The sequence below is a fragment of the Jaculus jaculus genome, chromosome 9 (genome assembly GCF_020740685.1).
Source record: "Jaculus jaculus isolate mJacJac1 chromosome 9, mJacJac1.mat.Y.cur, whole genome shotgun sequence".
Taxonomy (NCBI): Eukaryota; Metazoa; Chordata; class Mammalia; order Rodentia; family Dipodidae; genus Jaculus; species Jaculus jaculus.
The window spans coordinates 36,429,298-36,454,617 of record NC_059110.1 but is presented as its reverse complement, the minus strand read 5'-3'; the positions used below and the strand labels follow the sequence as shown (position 1 = coordinate 36,454,617).

At 38.0% G+C, this 25,320-nt stretch overlaps 1 protein-coding gene across 2 annotated transcripts in view; it reads right to left on the bottom strand.

The window, feature by feature from the left end:
* The window catches only part of Arhgap18 (Rho GTPase activating protein 18), a 163,100-nt gene that overhangs the window by 17,765 nt on the left and 120,015 nt on the right, over positions 1-25,320 (bottom strand). For both annotated transcript variants that reach the window (XM_004651216.3, XM_045159220.1), the window contains exons 7-12: positions 24,923-25,014; positions 18,043-18,120; positions 14,803-14,962; positions 12,892-12,974; positions 6,456-6,662; positions 4,362-4,502 (exon numbers count right to left, since the gene is read on the bottom strand). In XM_004651216.3, the coding sequence (XP_004651273.1) occupies positions 4,362-4,502; positions 6,456-6,662; positions 12,892-12,974; positions 14,803-14,962; positions 18,043-18,120; positions 24,923-25,014 (761 nt within the window). The remainder of the gene's footprint in view (positions 1-4,361; positions 4,503-6,455; positions 6,663-12,891; positions 12,975-14,802; positions 14,963-18,042; positions 18,121-24,922; positions 25,015-25,320) is intronic.

Genomic DNA, 25,320 nt, shown 5'->3' with positions numbered 1-25,320 from the left:
GTGTGTTTCAAAAAAATCATAATCCCTCAGGAACTTAGTATAATGTTTACTAATTTCTAGCTTGTTTTCATATATGAATATCTTTAGATATCAATGTACTTGTAGATTTTTAAACTTCACTGTATGAATATGCTAGACATATTTAACTCACCACCTCAAATACCTTAGACTATGTTTTTCATGCATATAAGTGTGTATATATATTCATATGTGTGTGCTTGCAGGTGTGTGCTCATGTGAAGGCCAAAGGTTGAAGTTGGGTGCCTTTCTCAACTGCTCTTCAACTTATTTATTGAGATATCTCACTAAACCCAGACCTCCCTGATTTGGCTAGTCTAGCTCGCCAGCTTGCCAAAGGGATCCACCTATCTCCACCTCTCAAGTGTTGAGATTACATGCCTGCCTAGCCCATCACTCATGTATGTGCTGAGGGTACGATCTCAGCCCTCGCGCTTCCATGGAAAGTGCTTACTGACTGAACCATCACCACAGACCCTTCTTGGACTATTTTTAAGTATAGCTAGGGTAAAGAAAATAACTGTCAAATAAGAAGCATAGTTTTTAGGGTGTTGCTACGTGTCAACAAGTGTTTGCCAAAAGGTACTTTTCAATTCATATAGTCCCATGGGTAATGATATTGATACAGATTAGGAATAAAGTATATTACTTTTAGTCAGTTAGGGACAGGCCAAAGAAAGGAATGATACTTTACCCTGGTGAGATGAAACTCCAGTCTAATTCAGTTTCATCCTAGATGGCAAGGGAGAAACAACTTTCATTCTTCCCTGAAGTTTTCCAGAGTTTAGCAGCCATGGGTGGGCCCTTCTCTGAGTCAACACGTCTCCTGGGCCCAACAACGAATCAAGATCCTTCACATACATTGGGACTTGGCAATGACATGCTGTTGTAGTTTGAATAGATGGCCCCCAATATATTCAGAAATGTGCTGTGCTGTGTAGCTTTTGGCTTTTAGGCTTGTGCTTCTCTCTGTGTGTTTGGTCCTGTGAAAGTAGGCCAACTTCTCTTGCCATTATGGAACTTCCCCTGGATTTGTAAGCTTCAATAAATCCCTTCCTCCATAACCATGTCTGATGTGGAAGTTCAACTCAGTGAATCTGAATCTGTGTGCTACACATGCATCCTAATTGGATGCTCAGTTTCATATCAATGGACCTGATCCATTTCTCCAAGTGTATGAAAGCTTTTTCCTCTGGTCTTTCTCCCTTCCCTGCCAGGCCATGCTGAAGCTGAGAGGGGAGGAATTCCTCTTGGTTTGCGAGTCTTCCTGCATATTTTCTCTGTCTCCACTCCCACAAACCTCTTATAACTCACCCTCCTCAAAGTCTGTGCTTTTCAATTCCTTGCTAATATGTACAAGGACTCAAGATGAGGGCCACTAGCTGGGCTATTCTAAGCTCACTCAGAGCCCAACCTCTCTCCAGTGTCATCATGAAGACCTCTTCCAGAGTTCTAGTCCTCTAACAACAGTACCCAGCATCTCCCAACAACCCTCATTAACTCCTAGCAACTTCTCTTCATTTACCATTGCTAAGACTGTCCTGAAGTGTCAATCCAATGTGAGCTCCTGGAGCCCCAACCTCAGCAGTTCCCAGTCATGTATAAAACAGGAGCCGCACTCCTGGTTGAACCCTACTTCTGCTTTGCCATTATTCCTGCCTCTCTCTGCACCTCTCAGGCTGCTTAGCATTGCCCATTTTTCCCTTCAAACATCCCCCCGCCCCGTCTACTTACATGTCTCACAGACATCTCACACTCAACAGACCTCATATTGAAATCATCATTTTTCCTATCAATTCCATTCTTCTTGACTTCTTTCTCTTACAGCAACAAATTCCAATGAGTTTATCCTCAAAATGTACCCAGAACCCAGCTACTCCTCCACTTCCAGAGCATGCCTTGCTCTGTCTGAGCCATACCTCTTTGTCACCTTGGTTCTAAGAACATCCTCATTTCTCTGTTATCTCTGTACCCCAACCATCTATTCTTAATGAAAAAGCCCACTTTAAAGTATCCTATAGATTTTTCGTGCTTTGGCTCAAAACCCTGCAATGACCCCATTTTATTCCGGTTCAATTCAAATTCCTAATAATGGAACATGTGATCCACTCCACTGGCCTTCTGACCTCTTTTCATACAATCCTTCAGCTGGTTGGCTTCACTCCAACCCATTTACACCTTGCTAGCTCTCAAACTCCCCCAAGCAAGCTCTTGCCTTATGGTTTTGCAAGACTATGTCCTTTGCCTGGAATTAGTTTCCTAAGATTGACATAGCTTGACCTCCATGCTCTTTCCAGTTAATACTACAAAAGGTTCATTCCTAATTTCCCATTTCTGCCTTTTCAAAATGATTTTTAAGGCATTGGCCACATATTAAAATATTACATAACTAATACATTTATTTTACTTAAAGAATGTAATCTTCATATGGAACAGTGATTTTCAACTCTTTTGTTCAGTAATGCTTTGTTTCAAATGCCTAAGAACAATACCATGTATGCAATGGGTACACACAGTAACTATTTAACAAATGAAAAAAAATCCCAGGCAGTATCCTGCCCTGTAGTTCTGAGATGGAAATTCAAGTGATTCTGGGGGTGGTGTTGCTTGTGACCTACTCAAAGGGCCCAGCTATGATGGTCCAGGCAATGGCCATCCAGCTGAAGGAGACCACTACTGCCAAGGGACTTGCACCCTAACACCCAAGTTGTCAAAAGATACAGCAAACAAAACTGCATTCACCTAGCCTTTCACTTCTGGCAACTTAGGGATACCTGTGCCAGAAGACACATGTACACACAACTGAACTTCATTCTGTTCATACATTTGTTATTCATTACTTTTTGCTGTGTATGTGAATCTAAGAAAATGACAGCAACTTGAAAAATAAATGCTGGAAATTGATTAAATTTTTTCAACCAAATTGCAAGGCCAAAATGCCAGGACCTCTCTAGTGGGCTGTGACGCCTGTAACTTCCTCTACGGGCTGGACCTCTTCTAGTAATGTCTGAGTAACACCTACTTGCTTTCCATTTCCTGTTTTGTAGCCCACAGTACCCTAGGCAGGTTTCTATCTCACACACACATCTAAGTAACTCTGAATTACTACTTCCGTAGGAGGTGTGAGAGGTAAGCCCCCCACTTTGAATACCTAACATAGAATGGGGGGTTGGCATCTGGGATACAGATGCATTTTGTTGAAGTAAATGAATTTTGTAGAAAACAAAAGGCAAAGACTAGATCACTTAAAATGAGCAAGTAGGAATACAAAGCAAAACATAGTCCCTTCCTTATGATCATGTTTGAGGTAATAGTATCCTAAAGTTAAGCCAAAAAACAAAAAATCTTAGAAATCCTTTAAAGCTTTATGATAATAATATTAAGACCTTACTCAAAGAAATATAAACATTTATAATATCCCTTTACTATAGCTTATATATTTCAAAGATACTTAAAATTGATTTAAAATTTTTATAATACCAAGAAAATGTTATTTATTTAAAGGTGACAGCCATAAACAAATTTAGGCTAAAAATTTTGAATATAATTTTGGGATCTCTAAGCAAGCAAAAGGAGCCAAATCAGACAAAGGCTGATGAATGCATTTTCATATCCTTCCACAAGATGTCAGCATGAAACTGAACAACTTTGGCGGGTGTGGGGAGGGGTGTCTTCACTTAAGTAGAACAATAGAAAACCCTTTTCTTTCAACATCCTCTTCTAGAACTGGGGTAACTCAATTCATTAGTATATTTTAATGCACATTGCATTATAGTAAAACTGGTTCTTAATATATTCTTATAGTCATTTGAAAACCCTGTTGGATTTTTTTAACATCTTAATATTTTTCTTAACAACATAACTGAAAATTCTTCAGATTAAACTAAGAACCTTTCAATGCTTATTTAGATATAAGCATTGATCCTCAACCCAACAAAATCATCACTGTATTACTTGAGTGGGTTATTTTTCTCCATTTTATGGGTAAAAAGAAGTGGTTCATGTATGGGAAATTTCACTCACTATACATTAATCAGCGGGCATCTAGACATTGCCAGAGTCACGTGTGTGTGTGTGTGTGTGTGTGTGTGTGTGTGTCTGTGCATGTGTATATTTAATATTCTCATGTTATATTGCTTTGCTCCCCATTACAAACCACATACTGGTTCCCACACCTGATCAACTCTCAGTATTCGTTCTTATAAGTACAATCACTGATACCTTTTTACTTGGAATAGTACCCAGTAAGCAAGTAGTGGCCAGTAAGGCCTGGTAAGTGGGAGAGAGCCACCCAGTGAAAACACGGAAATCACACACAATACACCTCTTCAAGATTTACTTACATCATTTGTAGTCTTATCCTGCTTTTCATATTTCTCTCGGTCATAAGCCATTTTCTTCAACAATTTCTTCATGGCTTTCCTATCCTTTTTATGATTTTCAATGTTCTGTTTTCTCACTTGGTTTACAATAAACTTGGGAATCTGGGGAAGAAAAAGACGTGGCATCATTTTCAACTATAGAATAAGTGGTTTTGTTTCAATTAAAGAAGAGTAATAGTTTTATTTCTTAAGACCATGACACCTAAATACACTATTCCCTAACTCTGTGAAAATGAAATGCATCACTTGTTTACTTAGAAGGAATACAGAGCAGTCACATGGTGCTAACCTATCACCCATGGTATAAGGGCCCAAAAGGGGCTCTGTGAAGTTCAAGGACATACTTACAGGTTTCTTCCATTCCACAGAGGTCAACACTGAATGCCCTCAAGGAGACCTCAGTTTGTCCCTTTAATAGTCACCTCTCTACTGCTCCTCTAGCTAATCTATTCAAAAACCAGATAGCCTTTACTGTCAGAGAAGACAGACAAACTCACCAATAAACAAATACAATAATTTGTTAGTGAGATATTCCAGGAGAAATTTATCCTTAGTAATCATATTAAAAACAAAATATTCTATATTATTAAAATGCAGCCATGAAATAATGTTTCATTTCAAAGAGAAAGACTGGATAACTGGACATAGATTTTTTTTTTTAACCTGAAATTATCTACATCACTTGCCATTATATAGAACATAAAAAGACCTCAGAATAAGATATAATAATTTTTTTAAATAAATTAATATTAGAGGGTTCAAATAGTTTGAAATATTTAATAATTTTGCTTGGAATTTCAATAGTTCATTTTTCTAAATGCCTCTCTGAAAAACTATAAATTTCACTGGAAAATGATATCTTAATCAACTAAGTCCTTTATCTATCACAATCTCTGATTATCTGTCAAAACTCAAGCTTAAAATAAGGGTAAAATAGGACCATGCTCAAGTCTTCTCAGCAATCAGGGTGCAAAGTGAGCTTGTCCCTTTAAGTAACAGTTCTGTGAAAAAAAAAATAATAACTAAAAGGTCTGAAGCAAATCCAGGATAAGCTTTTAAAAAGGCAGAAGGCCTGAATCTTGAGAGAAATGGGAAAATGGGCAGATGTAACTAAATAAGTACTTCTTATAAGGCATATTTGCTTGATGTGATTTCATGATTAAAAATTTTTATTTAAAAAAAATAGAAATGTAGGGGCTAGAGAGATGGCTTAGCAATTAAGGCGCTTGTCTGCAAAGCCAAAGGACCCTGGTTCCATACTCCATGACCCATGAAAGCCAGATTCACAAGGTGGCACATGTGTGTGGAGTTCTCCTTTGTAGCAGCTGAAAGCATTGGCATTAGGTTTTGTAGGAAAGTGCCTTAACTTCTGAGCCATCTCTCCAGCCATATTTTAATATCAAGTTGCCAAAATTATGTTCAAAATCACTATGAACCACTATGCTAGGAAATAAGAGCTTTTAATGAAGCTTAAAAATAAGAACTGCACATTAAAAAAATATTTTAATTATTATTTGAGAGAGAGAGAGAGAATGGGCACACTAGGGCCTCCAGCCAGTACAAACCAACTCCAGATGCATGTACCACCTTGTACATCTGGCTGACGTGGCTACTGGGGAATCAAACCAGGGTTTTTAGGCTTTGCAGGTAAGCTCCTTAACCACTAAGCTGTCTTTCCAGCCCACATTATCTCTTATATGTGAAGCCTAACTTAAAGTTATACATATGTGTATATGTATATGTATATGTATATGTGTGTGTATATGTGTGTGTATATGTGTGTGTATATGTGGCATATAGATGTTGTGTGTGCACAGGACATGAAATTAGAAAAGGGATTGTGAGAGGGAAGAAAGATCTTAAGAAGGGGGAGAAAGCAAGAAAATGGAATATATGCAATAAGAAAGCAGAAGGGAGGCTTGGGTGAGGAAGGGAAGTAGCAGTGGACGTGGAGGAAAGAAAGGGTGGTGGCTGAGAGCACAGTGGAATGAAATGCAATCACGAATCCTATTACTGTGCACACTAACCTAACAATTATTTTACAAATATACTTACTGTCCATAGAAGCGTCTGGTATTTGATCAATAAGTGCATAGTATTCGCTGTCCCAGCTGCCATTACAAATTCACGCTGCTCGTTAGACTTCAAACCCAGTGTATGACACATAAAGAGATTCGGGGCCATGACCATTGCTACATTCATAACTGTCATTTTATTTTTCTCTTTATTATCTATGACTCTTTGGAGAAATTCAAGCAGGGCCTGCAACAAAAATGACCAAGGTTTGTGTTGTATATGGAGACAAGACAGTAACCCGTGACAGCACATTGGAACTTTATGTCATTTAAAACATAAGCTAGGGTGGAGAGATGGCTTAGTGATTAAGTTGCTTGACTGCAAAGCCTAAGGACTCAATTTCAACTCCCCACTATCCACATAAGCCAGATGCACAAGATGGTGCATGTGTCTAGAGTTCATTTCCAGTGGCTGGAGGCCCTGGAGTGCCCATTCTCTCTCTCTCTCTCTCTATCCATATATATATATATATATATATATATATATATATATATATATATATATATATGCCTCTCAGATAAATAATTTAAAATGTAGTTTAAAACAAAATAATACATACAAACATATATGCATATATATACATACATATATATACATATAGCTAAACATAATACCAGTCAACTATCCACCTTAACAAGCAATGCTTCTCTGTGAGGAAGAGAGGCCCAGAGAGGTGCTTCACTTCTACCCAGGGCCATGGACCTGGTCACTGGGACAGAGAGGTCACATCAGAGGTGGCAGAGAGACCAGTGGAGATTGCCTGAGCCTCTAAGCCTAAAAGAGCTGTGGAGCACTGAAAAGTAGTTTAAAATATCACACATTCATTTGATTCAGGAAGTAATTATCTCTAGAAATTACAAAAAAATTTTAAAAATGGACTCCATAGCTGGTTGGAATGGAATCTAAATAAGAAGATAATTGTGATGAAAAGGGAGGGGTATTGAGACCCATCAGCTAGAAGACAGTGGAAAAATAGAAAGAATGAATGACAGGGAACTTTGCAGCAGCCAGGCTCAGTCTTGTCTGGCTTGATGCTCCCCTTCTACCTCGGCCGTCAACACTTGCTGTGTCCTCTGAGCTCCCCACCACAGAAGCCACCAGCAGCATAGGTCAGCCTTCCATGATAGGGCTTAAGGCTTCAAGTTCTTCTCTTGCCTTTTAATGTAAGCTGACTTTGTCTGTAATAACAATGACTGCACAGGTATTTGATGCTCTCCATGAGTAAGGAACATATTAAGCACATTTTAGAGATCATCATACTTAATCCTTCCTAGAGACAGACTCCATAATCATCCCATTTAATTGCAGATCTGTGTGGTTTCTATTCCTGGACTCTATAAGCTGGTAAAAGAATCACATTTTCATATTTTGCCTAAAATGTCTATGTTAAAAAGAGCAAATAAGCTGTACCAAAAAAGGGGGGGGGGAAATTCAAGAAAAAAAATCCTCTACATACAATAGGGTGATGTTGCAAGAAATTTCACTGTAATTTAATTAAAACTAATTTAGTTGCAATCCTCAGACACTGACCCAAACAAAAGAGAAAACCTTGCTATATAACAGTAACATTTACGGATCTAATATCTGGAGCTGAAAGCTATCTCAGAAGCTAAACTGAGATCTAAGCACAGTGTTACACTGAAACACAATGTTCTCAAATGAGGACAAAAGACTAATTGAAGCTTGGAAAATAAATAATTTTATTATACAGACATGAGAATTGTTTAGAAACCATTGTATCTCTTTAAAAGGATAAAAGACTAGGAATTATTTTAACTATGATGTCTATATACAATGTCTGTATGCAATAAGACTATTCAAAATATTACTATCAGAATACTAGAGAAAAGGGAGGGGAAGGAAGGGAGGAGAAATAAGATATACAATGAATAAGTAAAAATTATTTAGCCCAGCTCATGATACTAAAAACTGCATGCAGTATTTTCATCTACCTTGTAGAACTGCCCATTGTTTAACCAGCTGTAAGCTATATGTGAAGGGTCTGGTCTTAAAGGTTGAACCTCCTGAACGTCCATGTTTGAGAAGTCAGTATAGTCACGTATTAGTGATAGGTTGTCATAAAGTATATACTTTTATACCTCTACTCTTTTATTTATTTGTAGGAGAAGGAGAGAGAGAGAGAGGAAGGAAGGGAGGGAAAGAGCAAGAAAAAACAGGCATGCCAGGGCCTTTAGCCACTGTAAATGAACTCCAGACACTTGTACCACCATGTGTATCTGGCTTACGTGGGTCCTGGGGAGTCGAACCTAGGCCCTTAGGCTTTACAGGCAAACAAGTTAACCACTAAGCCATCTGTCCAGCCCTTACATCTCTACTCTTAAATATTTGTTTCTTCTATAAAGTAGGAACACTACCAGCTTGCAAGGATTGAGATAATGTATATAATGAAAAACATTTAAGAGGAATAAATGTGTATAATCATATTAACATGGTCCTTTCTTGATTCCTAAAAACCAGTCTTTACTATAACTCTCAATCAAAAGTAAATATGTTCAATGGTCCAAGTGTACAATGCAAGAAAAAAAGTGATTTTTTGAGGAAACAGCTTGCCCAAGGACATCTATCACTTTATGTTTGTGCTGGGATATACGGCCAACCCTGGCCTTTGCTGTAATTATGTCCTATACAAGCCCTGCACAGATTGCTATTCTCTAGAAGACAGCTGAAGGACAACTGCAAGGGCTAAATGAGGAAGGGAAGAGGAGAACTCCATGTTATACATCCTGAAGTTGTAATACAATGGAGTTTCCCTTCCCTTTCACAGGTATAATGGGCATTTTATAAATTTATGGTGGTTGTATACCTTTTACAATGCTTTTATTATTAAAATTATAGTTTGAAATTTTCATCAAAACCAGTGAATTAAGTCATTAAACCTTAAGTAAATAAGTAAAATTAAATTACTGATTACCATCTCCCAGGGTATGAACAAAAACTACTTTTCTTTTAATAATAAAATTATACTTCTAGAAATTCATATGCAAGAAAAGTAAACTATCTTAACATTTTTTTGTTTTTTGGTGCATGAAACCCTTTATTAGGCTTGTAGCAGCTTCTGATAATGTCATTTCTAAACCAAAGCCTTTTATATTGGTTGATGATGTCCCTAGGAAGGAGTTAGCTTCTGCTATAATGATCAGCACAGAAACCCTTGGGCATCCTCACTTTACTTGTTCACTTCTTTTTTTTTTTTTTTTCAACAACAGAAAAAAACTTTTATTGAGATTATAACATCAATTCCAATTTTTTTTCTCTTTTTTTCCTTTAATTTTTTTTTAATTTAATTTATTAGTTTTCAGTAAATACAGGCAGTTTGGTACCATTATTTAGGCTCATCTGTGATCTACCCCTTCCCATTAGACCCTCCTTGTTAATGAAAATGGGTCGTGCATTGTGGAGTTAGCCCCCAGTTATTGGTATGATAAATGTCTCTGCAAATCATGACCAAACATGTGACTCTGACATTCTTTCCGCCCCCTCTTCCACAAAATTTCCCTGAGCCATGTTGGGTTCATTTTTGGTCTGCTTCAGTGCTGAGGTGTTGGGGGCCTCTGAGGCTCTGGCTCTCTGCTTTGGTAGGAGTTGATTTTTCTCTGCGTTGATCTCCTTCCCCTTTGTGCTGGTATCCGGTTCACAGGAAAACATCACCCTTGCTTATTTCGCCAGTACATGCAGAGCGCGGCAGTACATGCAGAGCGCGGCAGTATCTTAACATTTTTGACAAAATATTTTTAAACAGAATTGTGAAAAGAATGTGCATGTGACATTGAAGGACAAGTCCAAAGGAGAGTTCTAGACCAGTCTCACCCAGTCACAACCACAACATAATGTGTTTCCTCCAAAACCTAGCTGAATTCAAGTGAGAGCATATTTTTTAATTCCTGCGTCTTTCAGTTCCCCTTTTATGTAGCTCATTCCCCAGGCTGTCATGCACACAAGTACTTTTCCCTGAGTGAAGGATGTTCCTCTCTGTTTCTGGGTGGTGGAGGCTGTGTGTTAAGGATACAACTGGCCAACAGAAGACAGGAGGGAAGTCAGCTTCACTCTGTCCTGAGCCAGTGTTGGCCACAAGCTCCACACCCCTCTGGCCACCCTGCCCAGGCTGTACTTGAATGGAACTTTCCCCAGGGCTGGCCTATCTCAAAAATCAAAACCAAACCTACTGCTGGCTCCAAAGATTAGTTTCTGACTTAAGAAAGGGAATATTCTCTGGAAGTTCTCCATAGCTGATGTTCTAGTTTCCATCCAATAATTCTCACAAGCTGCTCCATCTAGAAGTTGAGTCATACTATTCATTCTGTGACCTATGAAGAGCTATCACTCATGATGATATAGTTTGAAGACATGGCTTTCCTTTCCTTCCTTCTTTTATTTTATTTAGACATGAAATCACCTACCCCAGACTGTCCTCGAACTTGCTGTGTAGCAAAACATGGCCTTGAACTTTTTGATCTATCTGCCTCTATGTCTTGGGTCTTGAGTTTATAGGCATGAACACTCACAGTTTACATAATGCTTTGGCTCTAACCCAGGGCTTAGTGGCTAGGAAGGCAATCTGCCAACTGAGATAATACCCCCAATCTTCAAAGAAGTTTTAAGAGGTGCAGGTTGACCTTGAACACACCATCTTCCTTCTTCAGCCTCCCGAGTGCTAGAATTACAATGGTATAGTACTAAGATGTTGCTTAAATTTTTGCCATTAAACAAAATTAATCAGTGTGAAACAATATACTCTGATTAAAAGACCCTCTGATAATACATGCATTGCCTTGTATAAAGTCATGTGGATATTAGATCAAATTACTTCAAATGATGATGCAAGAGTGGAAAGATGGCAGCCAGGCATGGTGATACACGCCTTTAATCCAAGCTCTCGGTAGGCAGAGGTAGGAGGATCTCCATGAGTTCAAGGCCACCATGAGACTACATTGTGAATGCTAGGTCAGCCTGAGCTAGAGTAAAACCCTACCTCAAAACAACAAAAAACAAAACAAACAAAAAATAGTGGAAAGATGGCTTAGAAAAGTGTTTCCCTTGGAAACATAGGCCCTGAGTTCTATCTCATGTACTCATATAAAAATGCCACATATGGTAGCATGTGTTTGTAATCCCAGCACTGGGGAGGGAGAAATGAAGGAGCCCTCAGTGGCCAGCCAAGTCTAGCCTAAGTGGTTGAGAGGGTGTTTACTGGTGATCAGTTGATGCAGCTACTAAGAGCTTCCTCCAGGCCAATGCAAGATCCTGTCTCAAAGGAGGTGGGCAGTGCACCTAAGGTTTACACCTCAGGTGCTCCTCTGGCCTATACACCTACACATGCATGAAGACCCACACACATGTGCACTTGCACACATATGAACATGCATGTATACGTACATAAATAACAATAAAATACGATCAGTATACAAATCAGAATCTCGAGTCCTTAGAGAACTAACTTTAAGCTAACAAAATACTTCATATGACTATTGTGGCTTACTTATTTCAGCCTCTACCACTTGGAACTATAAAAAAATAACATCTTCAGATTAGTGTATTATATTTGATGAGTCTTGGGGTTTTCATTTTAAATGCTTTTTTTTGCCTCATTAATACGTTAAATACTTGAGAATTAAAAAAAAAAAATAGGATGGGGATAGAGCAATGCCTCAGCAGTTAAGGTGCTTGCCTGCAAAGTCTAACAACCCAGGTTCAATGCCCCAGCACCCACTTAAAGCCGGATGCATAAAGTGTCACATGTATCTGGAGTTTGTTTACAACAGCTGAAGGTCGTGGCATGCCCATTCTCCCTTCCCCTTGTCTCCTTGACAAATAAATAAAATATTTCTAAAAATATGATGATGAAAACGCAAAACCATTCCATATGTCCATTAGGAAATGAACCTGTTCTGTTAGAAGAAATAGTATCATAAAGAAAACCTAGGACTGGGAGAAGTCGTGCATGCCTGGAAACACATCACAAGGCTAATGCCAGTTAAAACTGCATAGAAAGACCCTGTCTCAAGAATACAACAATGTTAGCCGGGTGTGGTGGCACACGTTTTTAATCCCAGCCCTTGGGAGGCAGAGGTAGGGGGATCGCCATGAGTTCGAAGCCACCCTGAGACTCCATAGTGAATTCCAGGTCAGCCTGGGCTAGAGTGAGACCCTACCTTGAAAAAAAAAAATACAACAATGAAAAGAAAATGTCCCAATTAATATTAAGAACATAAGCAGCCTAAAAGATTAATAGTGAAAGACTTTCTCTCACTCTATCCTGAAAAGCAGGTCTTTTACATTTTAGCTCTTCCTTATTGTTTCCTAAATAAACATCACAGTGTTTTGCAACAAATACTGAACAATTACTCTGCAGTGTTCTAGGAAATATTGAATGTAAACTGTAAATTAGCCAGCTGACCTTCAGCATGTCTCTGTTTGCATCAGGTAGGAGGATGACCAGAAGGTTCAAAGCCTGGAGCTGCTGCTTCTTGGTTGGAAGATCTGCAGACAGATGAAATAAATCTCAACTATTTTCTGTATGGAACACTTTCCTTTTCATTTCTCAAGAAAAGAAAAAAAAGTTATGTGGCATAAATATTACAGTGAAATGTAAGACACAATGCCCAAACAGCCAGACTCATGGAGAGAGCATTTGCCGGAGATCAGCTGAGGCAGTTGCTAAGAGCTTCCTCTCTCTCAGGATGCTCACTTACAACTATGATCACATGACAAGCAGCCTTATGTTTGTAGACATACAACAGTGCTTTGGAAATAATTTTAACTTCTGTGTGGTAATTAGTCCCCAGTGAAAAGACACAGATTGGACTTTCCATGATGTAGTGTCAAGGATGCCTCTAAAAGTCAAGTGTGTTTCTTTTAATGGCAAGGGAAGAAAATACATGGAAGGGGAGAGTCTATTCTTTCCAATAAACAGAGCCTGGAACACAACAGGTGTTCAATAAATCTAAATTTCTATGAGAGGCATTATTATCATTAACACCCAACATCCATGGCCATTTGGAATCATGCCAACATTGCTTGGTCCATGTATAGGAAATGTATGCCTTCTACTTAAAGAAGAAACCTATTAAGAAAAACATACTTTAAGTAGCAAGTAGCAAAGTTCATAGTTACCTTAGAAATTTTGAAAATCATGTGACATAACTTCAAAATGTCACATACCTTAAGGATAGCCTAGAATAGTTCTGACCAGCAATACTGTTCTCTGTAATTATTATTCTCTTTAGCTCTCAAAGTATCCCAGTTTGAAAACTAAAGATATGGTTACTTGAACTTGGTGGCAGCATTTTTTTTTTGTTTTATTTTGTTTTCTTGAGGTAGAGTCTTGCTCTAGCCCAGGCTGACCTGAATTCACGAGGTAGTCTCAGGGTGGCCTTGAACTCAAGGCGATCCTTCTAACTCTACCTCCCAAGTGTTGAGTTTAAAAGGGTGCACCACCACACCCAGATATGTTTTTTCATTCTTAATAACTTCTAGGAGTGAATGGGACTATCACTCCAGTACATAAACCACGTGAGACCTCTGTGCTGCCTGGAATCAAGATCTATTACTGACCTTCATTTGGAGCTTTCCCAGCACCACAAAAGTCAACACACCAGTGGCTGGAGAGATGGCTTAGTGGTTAAGGCATTTGCCTGCAGTGCCAAAGGATCCTGGTTCAATTCTCCAGGACCTATGTAAGCCAGGTGCACAAGGTAGTACATGCATCTGGAGTTCATGTGCAGTGGCCGGAGGCTCTGACATTCCCCCCGCCCTTCCTCTTTCTGTCTCTCAAATAAATAAATAAAATATATTTTTTAAAATGTCAACACACCAGAAGTGTGGGGTTCTAACCCTATGAAGGTGTAAAATGCACCCACACAAATCCGGAATTGAAGTTTTCAGGAAATGCTAACTGATGCCACGCCATCTCCTTGTGCTTTTATAATAACTGCTAATCCACTTTTCTAATACGTATTGTTTTTACCACTTGGCAAGAAAAATGCATCAGCAATCTTATGTGACTCATCCTATTAGGAGAGAAATACAAAGTTTCCTAGGTTTTAGCTATGAAATGCATTGTATTGCTCAGAGGCCAGGCAATTAAACTGTGCCTGAAGAGAACATTCTGTTATCTGTTTACTCAGACAAGTATATTTATAAAGGGAAAGGACAGCAGCATATGGCATTTGATCAACCCTTGACATCTGTGAGTCAATATGTCCAGCCACATACATCTGGTTACATGTTTGGTGAGGCCAGATATCAGCCTGACGACACACATGGGTGGCATGGGTGCAGGGACAGCTGCAGGACAGGGGGCACTCACTCTGCACAGTCTGAAAGGCCTTGAGATACTCCACACTGAGCAGTGGCTGGGGCAACTCCCGGAGGAAGAGCTTCAGCAAGCTGGCTGCATCGTGCTGTTTGACACTGTCCCAGTTGAAAGTTCCTTCATAAAATTTTGCTTCTAATTCTTGGCAAAGATTCTGTAAGACACAAAGTGGACCAAAAAAAAAAAAAAAATAGTAAGTACATTTTCTTCCACTGTGATTTTTTTTTTATATTACAGTATGCCACTTTGTGAAGACATATATAAGAAACAAAATTCACAAATAAGAAAAGAAGGAGAGAAGGAGGGAGGAAAAAAGGAAGGAAGGAGAAATAAAGAGATGGAAGGAAGAAAGAAAAGAAAAAGAAAGATCTTGGTTACTAATAAAAAATAATATCCTCTGTACCCTAATTTTACTTTACTAAGGAGAAACTGTACCTATGAACAACAAAAAAAATGTAAACATCTGTTCAAACTTTAATTAGAAAAGGTTTAATTAAAATGTGGGTCAAAATAATCTGTACTGGGAAGGTCACCTAGACACTACTTTTGTCATTATGTTAAAACAAATTATATAAAATCCAACAACATGTTTTAAACCATTTAGAAGTATTACATGGCAAGGGCATAGTATATATCTAGGCTTAAATAGAGGTTACCTCTGATTGGTCACTTCTGTGAAATGCAAAATCAAGTCCTACAAAGGAGCCAGAAAGACACATCCAGATACCTGTGTGTGAGGCACAGCTATCAGCTGCAGACTCAAGGAAACAGTTTGAGCTCATGCAGAAGCTCAGTGACCTTAAGAACCCTGCCTAACATGCCAACCAAACTACTACTGAATCAATTTAGTTTCATAATTACTATGTTCTGAATGCATTTTTATGGTGGCAAAAATCCTATGTCATAAATTCTTCCAGGTTTCTGAAACCATTTTCCAAAATGATATTTTTTGCCTTTTTTTAAAAATCTGTTTCTAGATGGCACTGGGGATTGAACCCAGGGCTTGCCAAATGCTAGGCAAGTACTCAAATACTGAGCTGTTATAAAGCAAATGTGTTACATTTTTCTTCCTAACAAAATCACCATTCTCCATTCTAATTATTTTTGTAATTGCTAAACTTTTAAATACCTAGATACCATGGATTTTTTGATTTCTAGGGTAACATTTCTCTATCCTAGAAGTGAGGGGTAGAAGAAAAAGGAAGAGAGAGGGAGAAAAGGAGGGAAAAGAAAGAAGATATAGGGAAAAAGATGGGGAGAGAAAGGGTAGAGAAAGGGAAAAATTGACAAAAGAGAGGAGTACAGAAAAACTCATCAGGCAAGCAGAAAAACAGGCAACCAAAATTTTACTGGTTACCTTTAACTTATTTATCAGGGCCCTAGCTTATGACAACAGGCTGGGTTGAATAGTTGACCCAGCTGAGTCCACTTACCTGTACATCTTAGAAATTATAGTTAGCTGCCATTACAAAGTAAAATGCATGTTATATTCACTATTGTTTACTAATGTCAACCTATTTTGACTCTGTATCTGTCCCACTCTGTTAGGGTAGGCCCAGGTGCTCTGAATATACCCTTGAGAAGCACTACTCTTACTGACATGGTTTTAGGGCTTTTGTTTTGTAACTCTAGCTGACCTGATACTGATTAGTCCAGTCTGGCCTTGAACTCTGAGGAATCCTCTTGCCCCAGCCTCCTGAGTAGTGGGATTATAGGAGTAAATGAACACAATGACCTAAGTCACCTGAAATCATGTTGCTCGTTCCATGTAAGAAAATGTACTTTTCAAAACTAATCTCAGAATCAAGCACAATGACAATGATGGATGGTGAGCTTGGCATAGATGGCAGAAAATGAAGCTAGGCAACAGAAAGTTATCCTGCTCAGGAGCACAACAAAAGAGTTTGGAGGGCCTGTATGCCCAGGCAGTAAACAAAACACACACGTTGACTCTATTAGTCTCATTTATCTAGGCTTAAATAGAGGTTACCTCTGATTGGTCACTTCTGTGAAATGCAAAATCAAGTCCTACAAAGGAGCCAGAAAGACACATCCAGATACCTGTGTGTGAGGTTATAAGAATCCTATGAAAATGAAGTTACTATGCAAGAAGAGTCAAGGAGGCTGAACCCAGCATCTTCATGTAAGGAACTTTATCTGAATAAGCAAGTGAATCTAAAGACATACCACTCTGAATGCAACTGATCTCATCTGAATAAGCAAGTGATGCTGACTGTGGAGCACAAGAATTCTAACTCTAATCCTGGGAACACCACAGCTGAGGATCACAGGCAAGGATGGTGTGTCCCCCACTGAGATCATTGTGCTCTGATCAGCTCTAAGGTTTTCAGATAGAATATGTCCTAAAAACATGAGCAGAAAAGATCTTTCCTTCCATCTGTTTTCTAATAGATTTTCAAATTCAGGGAGACAAACATTAGAAATGCATAGTTTCTTATGTCCTCTCAGTTTAGAATGAATCTAAATTTAGAAGGTGATGGTAAAAGAAATTTAGTAGTTGAGGATAAGAGACTGATGACTGCTATCCAAAATTGTTTTTCTAGATAAATTTTTTAAATATAGATATAATTCAAAGTAGGAATCTCTTTCTACATTCAAACTTTCACAGGCATTTGTACTTCACATTGCCTGCAGACTCACTCCAACTTCATTGTGTATTAAATGCAGGCATTATTGGAGCACACAGATGAACACAGCAGGGGGACATACTCTGGGATGGTGGGAAGAAAATGACAACTAGAGGGAAAAGAAAGGGCAAGGACACACGGGGGAGTCAAGAAATCACCTTTCCTTTGTTACCAGTCAGATTCAGGCTATCTTGCCCACAGTAAAACTATCAAGAAGGTAGCTGAAACCATCTTATTTTACATTCCCAGCCTAGAGTCCTACGCCCCTGCTCTTTTACAGATAAAAAATCTCATTGCTACTATTTGTCCTGACTCTCATACAGCCACTTACTAACATTTTGTGTCATCCTGCTCTTTTTACCATAGTGAAATTACAGGTGATATGGGATTTAAAAATCTAAAATCTTACAGGAAAAAAGCAAACGTGGATTTGTAAAGAAACCTGAAGGTTAGGAGGTTTTACTGTTTTATTTTATCCACATTGCTAAGGACAAGAATAAGGGGTAGGAGGATAAGTTGGCTTTTAAAATGCAAAAGCTTAATTAAACAATAAAACTGTACATTAGCAGAAGGAGAAAGTTGTTACCTTGATTCTTACGGCAGCTCCAGGTATTCGTAAAAGGCCTTCAGTTTCCAAACCCCCCTCTTCAATTCGAGAAATCAGCTGTGGATAGAGTGAAAAACATGAAATCTGTAACAGGTACAATTTAACATCTGTTTCACATACCAATAAATGGAAGCTGACTACAGTGGCATGCAAACTAGATTTTATGAGGTGTTGAATGTGACTGAACCACCATCCTTCAAAACTACAAATGTAAAAAACTTAGTTGTAATTTAGAAGAAGTTGGGTCTTGTTCCCATTTGTGAAAGAAATGCTTAATTTTACACCACAGCTGTGGTTCTCCACATGAACAAAGAGTGAGCATTTTCACTGGGTAAAAGCAACTGATGGCATCTTTCTTCTGCTTTTCCAGAAACATACATGGTGCAATCAAATAAATCACGTGGAATTTTAGTATTTGCACATTTTACATTATCATGCTTACTTGGTTCCAAGAAAGAATTATGATATAAAGAAAAAATTGTTTCCTAATAATCATTTTAAAACTTTGGTGGTAAGCTTAAAAATGACTTCGAAATTGGACTTCTAAATAATACCCAATTCCTAATAAATATAGACAGATTTACTCCAGAATCCCACTAAAATAAAGGACTTTATGAAAAAATATCAAAGCCAGCTGGGCATAGTGGCACACGCTTTTTGATCGCAGCACTTAGGAGACAGAGGTAGGAGGATTGCCATGAGTTTGAGGCCACCCTGAGACTCCATAGTGAATTCCAGGTCAGCCTGGGCTAGAGTGAGACCCTACCTCAAGAAACAAAACAAAACAAACTAAAAGAACCAAAAGGAAAAAAAAAAATTAAACCCAGAAATTCACAAAAAATAAGATAAGCAAGGAAATTTCAGTGAGGAAATGTTGAAAGCTATGAGGATGATTAGAATTTCAGCTTGGTAGGGTGATTTTCCCACTGGAAACCTTAGAAGGCATTCCCTGGGCTGTGCTCAGAATTTACCAAGGATATTCTTCTGCTGTTTATAAGGAAGTCAATGTCAATATCCTTTGCTTAAACACAGGACATTCTTTAGCATCGTCTTTTCCTTTCATAACCTATAGCCTTTTCACAAAAGTCTTCTTCTACTTTAGGAAGACCCATCAGAATGAAAAGAAGAGAAAGCTTAGCTTCAGAAGGGTCATCGCTTTCTCACCTGTCAGTGTCCAGGAAATAATAAAGAGGAAAAGGCAGATTAAACACAACTACTGCTCTCACAGCTAGCCTGAAAACCTTCTCCAAGGGATGCTGGTAGATACTGAACAGTCTGAAAACTCGTGAAAGCATAAAATCAAAGGCTATGAAGAGCTCAACACTAAAGGAGACTTCTAACACTTCCTCCAAGGCTCAGGAAATGGAAGAGGGGGGAAAAAGAATGTGAGAGCCACAGGGAGGGAAGGTGTCCTCCAAGGCATTGTACAGGAACTGGCTAGTGCATGCATATATGACCCCACAGTAACTACTACCAAATACCCTATTGAAGAGGGCCCTTATGGGAACAGGGACAGGGAGAGGGAACATAAAAAGGATAATTCATTGAGAATATGGTCAATTTTTAGTATGTTCATATATTAAAGCTCCCAATAAAAATTTAATAATAAAAATTTAAAATACACATAATCATCCTACATCTCTTAGTATAATATTCTCTACATACCCTAAGGGGCAAAATATTCTAGCATGTAGAAGAATGTAATTTTTTTTCAGAGAAGCCTAAACTAGCTCTAGAAGATGAGACTCTAGAGCTAGTTTAGGCTAGAGCTTGAGGCTAAGCATGCTATCATCATAGAGGTCCATGAACCATTGTGCAAATGTTGTAAAATTAGGTACACAGTAGTGTGTAGACCCAGGAACTGATGGCAGATTTCACTTTATCATCTTACTTCTTCTATTCTTCAACTAGATTTTGACCAAAGGATGATATTGAGGGAGTCAGAAAAGAAGCTAAGAGTGCTCTCAAAAGACTCCCAAGGGTTTTCTCATTGGCTAAAGTAAACTGACCAGTCAAGAATATGTTGTTGTTTTAACTCAAAATTCTCCAAGACCACATTTTTCAAATTACACTAGATAGAAACTCATAGCAAAAAATATGTATGGATTATTTGAGATTAGGTGAACTTTTGTCAATGAAGCAGTTAGTGCCAAATTTATAAATATTGATATAGAAACAATTTTCATTTTATTTTACCTTATTTTAAATATTCATATTATTTACATATCCTTTTAAACTAAAATTATATGGTGGCTGTTAGAGTAATTTGGTTGTCAGCAGTATATGCCTTTCACTTTCATTAAATACAGAAGCAAATTATGATTTCTAGATAACAGAATATGAGTAATTTCTGAAATTTTTATGTTTAAGTCTTTTAGTACTCACTAAAGCTAAATATCAGCATCAATTGTTATGTATACAAATATTGTCTGAAAGAATGCCATATGTTAACTCTTGTCTCTCTAACTTAGGAAATAACATTTTAGTTAAATTATTAAAATATAATTAATATATATGTAGTTTTCCTTTTATTTTCTAGACTTATAATGGAGCTATGCAATAACTATACTTAATTACACTATTTCTAATAATGCAGGTATCTATAATTAATCAGTAATTCATAATATTTCTCAAAATAGATATTATATATTCTTATGTGAACTGAAAAATAAAATGAAAATAAAGTCAGACTTCTTTGACCCACAGATGTCTGAGTCAATAAGTTTGACAGTAAAAACATTAGACTTGAAATTTTGGTTATAAATGCACCTTTTCCACAAATTTAAATGAACAATCCTATTTTCCCAGTCCCTTCTGAGACTATGGTTTGAATTCTATGCCTCTCAGCAAAACAACAGAATTTTAAAGAATGTAAAAGATGAAATTAATTGACATTGGATAAGGTTTTTTAATGCTCTTTTGGAGTATATTCCCTCCACAATTAAAGCAGAATTCTCTGAAGACTGGTGGTGAACATTTTTGCAAATCAGTGGTTTTCTTTGGTCCTTTTTACAAAATCGAGGAGCAGGCCTTATGGGGCTGTTAGCTAATAAATCAAAGGACATTTCTCAAAATCATTATGGCTTATTACTCCTAAATTGCAGTGGAGGTAAACCAATGAATATTACCTACCAGTAAGCTCTTTTTGTTTCCCTTCACTTTATATATAAACAGAAAACCCTTAAGGCTATTATCCAAAACCCTAGTAGACAGCCAGAGTCTCTAGAATGCTGAAGAGAACAAACTTGTAAATACATGAAATTAACATTTCTAAAGAAAGGACACAGGAGGATTTGTTAAGAGGTCAGAAGCAAGGCTTTGCCTCCTCAGGAAGCTTCCCTGAACCTTATTTATGATAACTCCAGCTGAGCAGACTTCCCTGGTGTGATGGTGATCTATGTGTGCCAACGTGGTTAGTGTAAGAGTCCATTGTGTAGATCTTTCCATGACAGCAATGTGAATGACATTCAAATTCCAGAGTTAAAGTAAATTAAAGCAGATTGCTCTCTGCAGTGTGGTGATGCTCATCTCATTAGGGGAAGGCACACACAGAGGTAACTCTCCCTTAAGATTGCAGCATCAACTCGGGCCTGAGTTTCTAGCCTACTGGCTTGTTCCATATGTATTAGACTTATCATATCCCATACTGTATGAGCACATTCTTTAAAATAAATCTTTTTATCTCTTTCTATACATATTATGTTAAGTCTATTTCTTTAGAGCATCTTAAGTAATAAACTCAGGAGAATGGTATAGAGATTCTTGCTTTGCAAAGACATCTACTCCACTGTTATGTGAGAGTAACTCACTCTTGCTCAAACAAACAACAACAAAAAGTGCTATACAGCCTGCTGGAGAAGAAAATTCACCAGCAGTTTTAACCAGCAGTGGACCTTGTGAGCTACATAAATAACTAGCCAGTTAGGCAAGCTGAGCCCAGTAGTGCAATAGTGGTGTGTCTGCTATGGGGGGAACCTATCTGCTTTCAGATAGGATTTGAGGCCCACTGGATGACAGAATTCATGTCTGCCAGTGAAAAACTAGTCATAAGACTATGCCTGAGAGAGTTACACTGCTACTACTGATGTTGGACACATAGATATATTATACCTATCAAATTGCCCCCTAATTACTTATGCCTATGTCTATGTCTATATATTCAAGCATTTGATAGCTGCTGGGGAGACTCAATACTTGTTAAAGTGTTTAGAAGAAGTTGAGCGCTCAGCATTTAATGAGACACCTCTATCACATTTGCAAATGGCTCAGGGACTATAGAGGAAATGATGGCAGAAAGAATTTAAGAACCAGGGTCTATGGCCATACCATTCCGAATATACCCCATCTCTTCTGATCTTGAAAGCTAAGCAGGGTTGAGTCTGATTAGTACAGGAGAATGTAATAACTGGGGTTGGGAAGATAGCTAAATGGTTAGAGGCACTTGCTTGCAAAGCCTGACAGCCCAGGTTCAATGCTCCAGAATCCACATAAAGCCATATGCACAAAGTGGCACAAGTCTGGAGGCTCTAGCATACCCATTGTCTCTTTGTATGTCTCTCAAATGAATAAATTAAGTTTAAAAAGAATATAAGGCCAGGCATGGTGGCGCACACCTTTAATCCCAGCACTTGGGAGGCAGAGGTAGGAGGATTGCCATGAGTTCAAGGCCACCCTGAGACACCATAGTGAATTCCAGGTCAGCCTGGGACTAGAGTGAGACCCTACCTCGCAAAAACAAAACAAAACAAAACAAAAAGAATATAAGAACCAAAAGATGGGGAGAAGTACTTTGGAATACTGTCTCCCACATAAAGTGATCATTGTGTGCATGACCTCACAGTGGCTGTCATAACCCATATAATACCTGCATATAACATTAGTCCTACCAACAGGTTTTCATGGAAGACAAAGAGGAGGAAAAAACAAAACAATATAGAATATGGAGTAGTAGAAAAGAAATGAAGGTCCAGTGGAGGGGGAGTAGGAGAACAAGGAAGGGTGTAGGATGGGATTATGTAGATTTTTTTATAGCTACACAATTCCATTTATTTATTTATTTACTTATTTATTTGAGAGAGAAAGACAGACAGATATACTATGGGCACACCAAGGTTTCTAGCCACTGCAGAGGGAATTCAGATACTTGTGCCACCTTGTGCAGCTGGCTTTACGTGTGTATTGGGGAATGAAACCTGGGTCCTTTGACTTTCCAGGCAAGTGGCTTAACTGCTAAATTATCTCTCCAACCTTATGCAGATTTTATTTACTTACTTGAAAGTAGAAAGAGATAGAGGAGAGAAAATGAGTACACCAGGGCCTCTAGACAATGATCTCCAAATTCATGAGCCACTTTGTGCATTTGGCTTTATATGGGTTGGGGAATTGAACTTAGATAGTTAGACTTTTTCAGGCAAGAGCTTTAACCACTAAGCACTCTTTCTAGCCCTCTTAAAGCTTTTCTGTTTTAATTTTTTAAAAAATCCTAAGAGGGCCAGAGAGATGGCTTAGCACTTAAGACACTTGCCTGTGAAGCCAAAGGACCACGGTTTGATTCCCCAGAACCCACATAAGCCAGATACAGAAAGTGGTGCATACATCTGGAGTTCGTTTGCAGCGGCTGGAAGCCCTGGCATGCCAATTCTCTCCCTCCCCCTTTCCCTCTCTCAAACAAATAGATAAAAATAAAGTTAAAAAAAAACACACGAAAGAAAAAGTAGAAAAATGTATGCCCAGCATTAACAGTACTTGTTTGAATGATGGGGTTATAGATGAATTCTATTTCTTTTCTGTGGTTATCCATCCATGACAAAAGCTTCAATTTCATTAACCATAAAGAAGTTTAAAAATAAGCAATTTTATTTATCATAAATTAATATGTAGCCTGTCTGTACTGGCCACTTTTAATAACAAGAACAGCACTCAAGCATTCATACAGATAGATACAGTTTCCTCCCACAGTGGCTGGACAAAGCTCACATGCAGAACATCCATCAGGAAACACGGTGAGCTATGGGTCTGTATACTGGGAAACAAAAGGAACAAAGCACCAACAGCTAGCATGTAAGACAGGGAAATGACTCATTTGGAATCAAAGGAGAACATGTACCAATTACACTGACCCTTAGGATTGGATGGTTTGCAACATCAATCAATTACAACCTAATTTCTACTGTCCTCAGAAATTTCAAAAACAAACATGTCTGCATTGTTGTGAAGCATCTATAGCTTGGGTAGTCTGCAATGTGGACTGTTTTTCTACACTGTGCATCCTCCAGCTTCCAGCAATGTAATCTGTGCTTCAGAATAATGATGGCTCAGAAGTTGAGCTGATATTTTTTTATTGCTACAGATAATCCCCTTATGAATAATTGAGTGTTGACTACACAAGTGACTTGATAGTTTAGCAATCATTTTCTAATTCTACTTTATGGTTTCTTTGCCTACTTTGGACATAGGCACTGGTAAATTAAATTGGACATCCTCACTATAAATAGGAAAGCTTGGGAAATACATACATGCATGAAATATTCATAAGGATTCAATTCCCTGGAAATTTATAAGCGGTTCCCACTTCTATGTATTACAGAATTGAAATCTCAATTATACGAAGGCAGCTAATATAAGACAGGAAAATGATGCCAGGTAATCATAGTTACAGTAATGACATAGAAAGCATCACCATGAAATAAAAATTATGAGCCCTTGAAACAAATTTGCCTCCTGAATAGAAAATCAAAGTACAAAATAAAACAGCATATCAATTGGAAAGCTATCAGAGTATGAATGAACAATTAAAAAAAAAAACTCTAATAGCTGAAAAGTATGTTCTTCCTACACTGACCAGTTCAGAACTACTTACTTTTTGAAAGATCAAGGGTATTCGTGTTCCTGGCACTTTCTTTTGATCTTGTTCTAATAATATGGCTAAAGGAGTACCAAAAAGACCAGAATCTGCAATGAGAAAACAAAACATCTTCACTTTCATTGATCTACAAAATGTTAACATAAAAGTGTAAAAATAAAGCCACAAGATTTCTGACTTTGTCATTTGTCATTTAATTGACTTATTATTGATCTCCTACTAAAAACATGATGCCAGCTGGTCACTAGGTAGACACAAGCCAATAACAAAATTTGGACCTACCTTATAGAATAATCTAGGAGGGAAAAGTAACTAAACAAATAAGTTCCAATAAATACTGAAATAATCAGAAAAGGGTAGAGGGTTGCAAAAGAAAAAGACTGGTGTGAGAACAC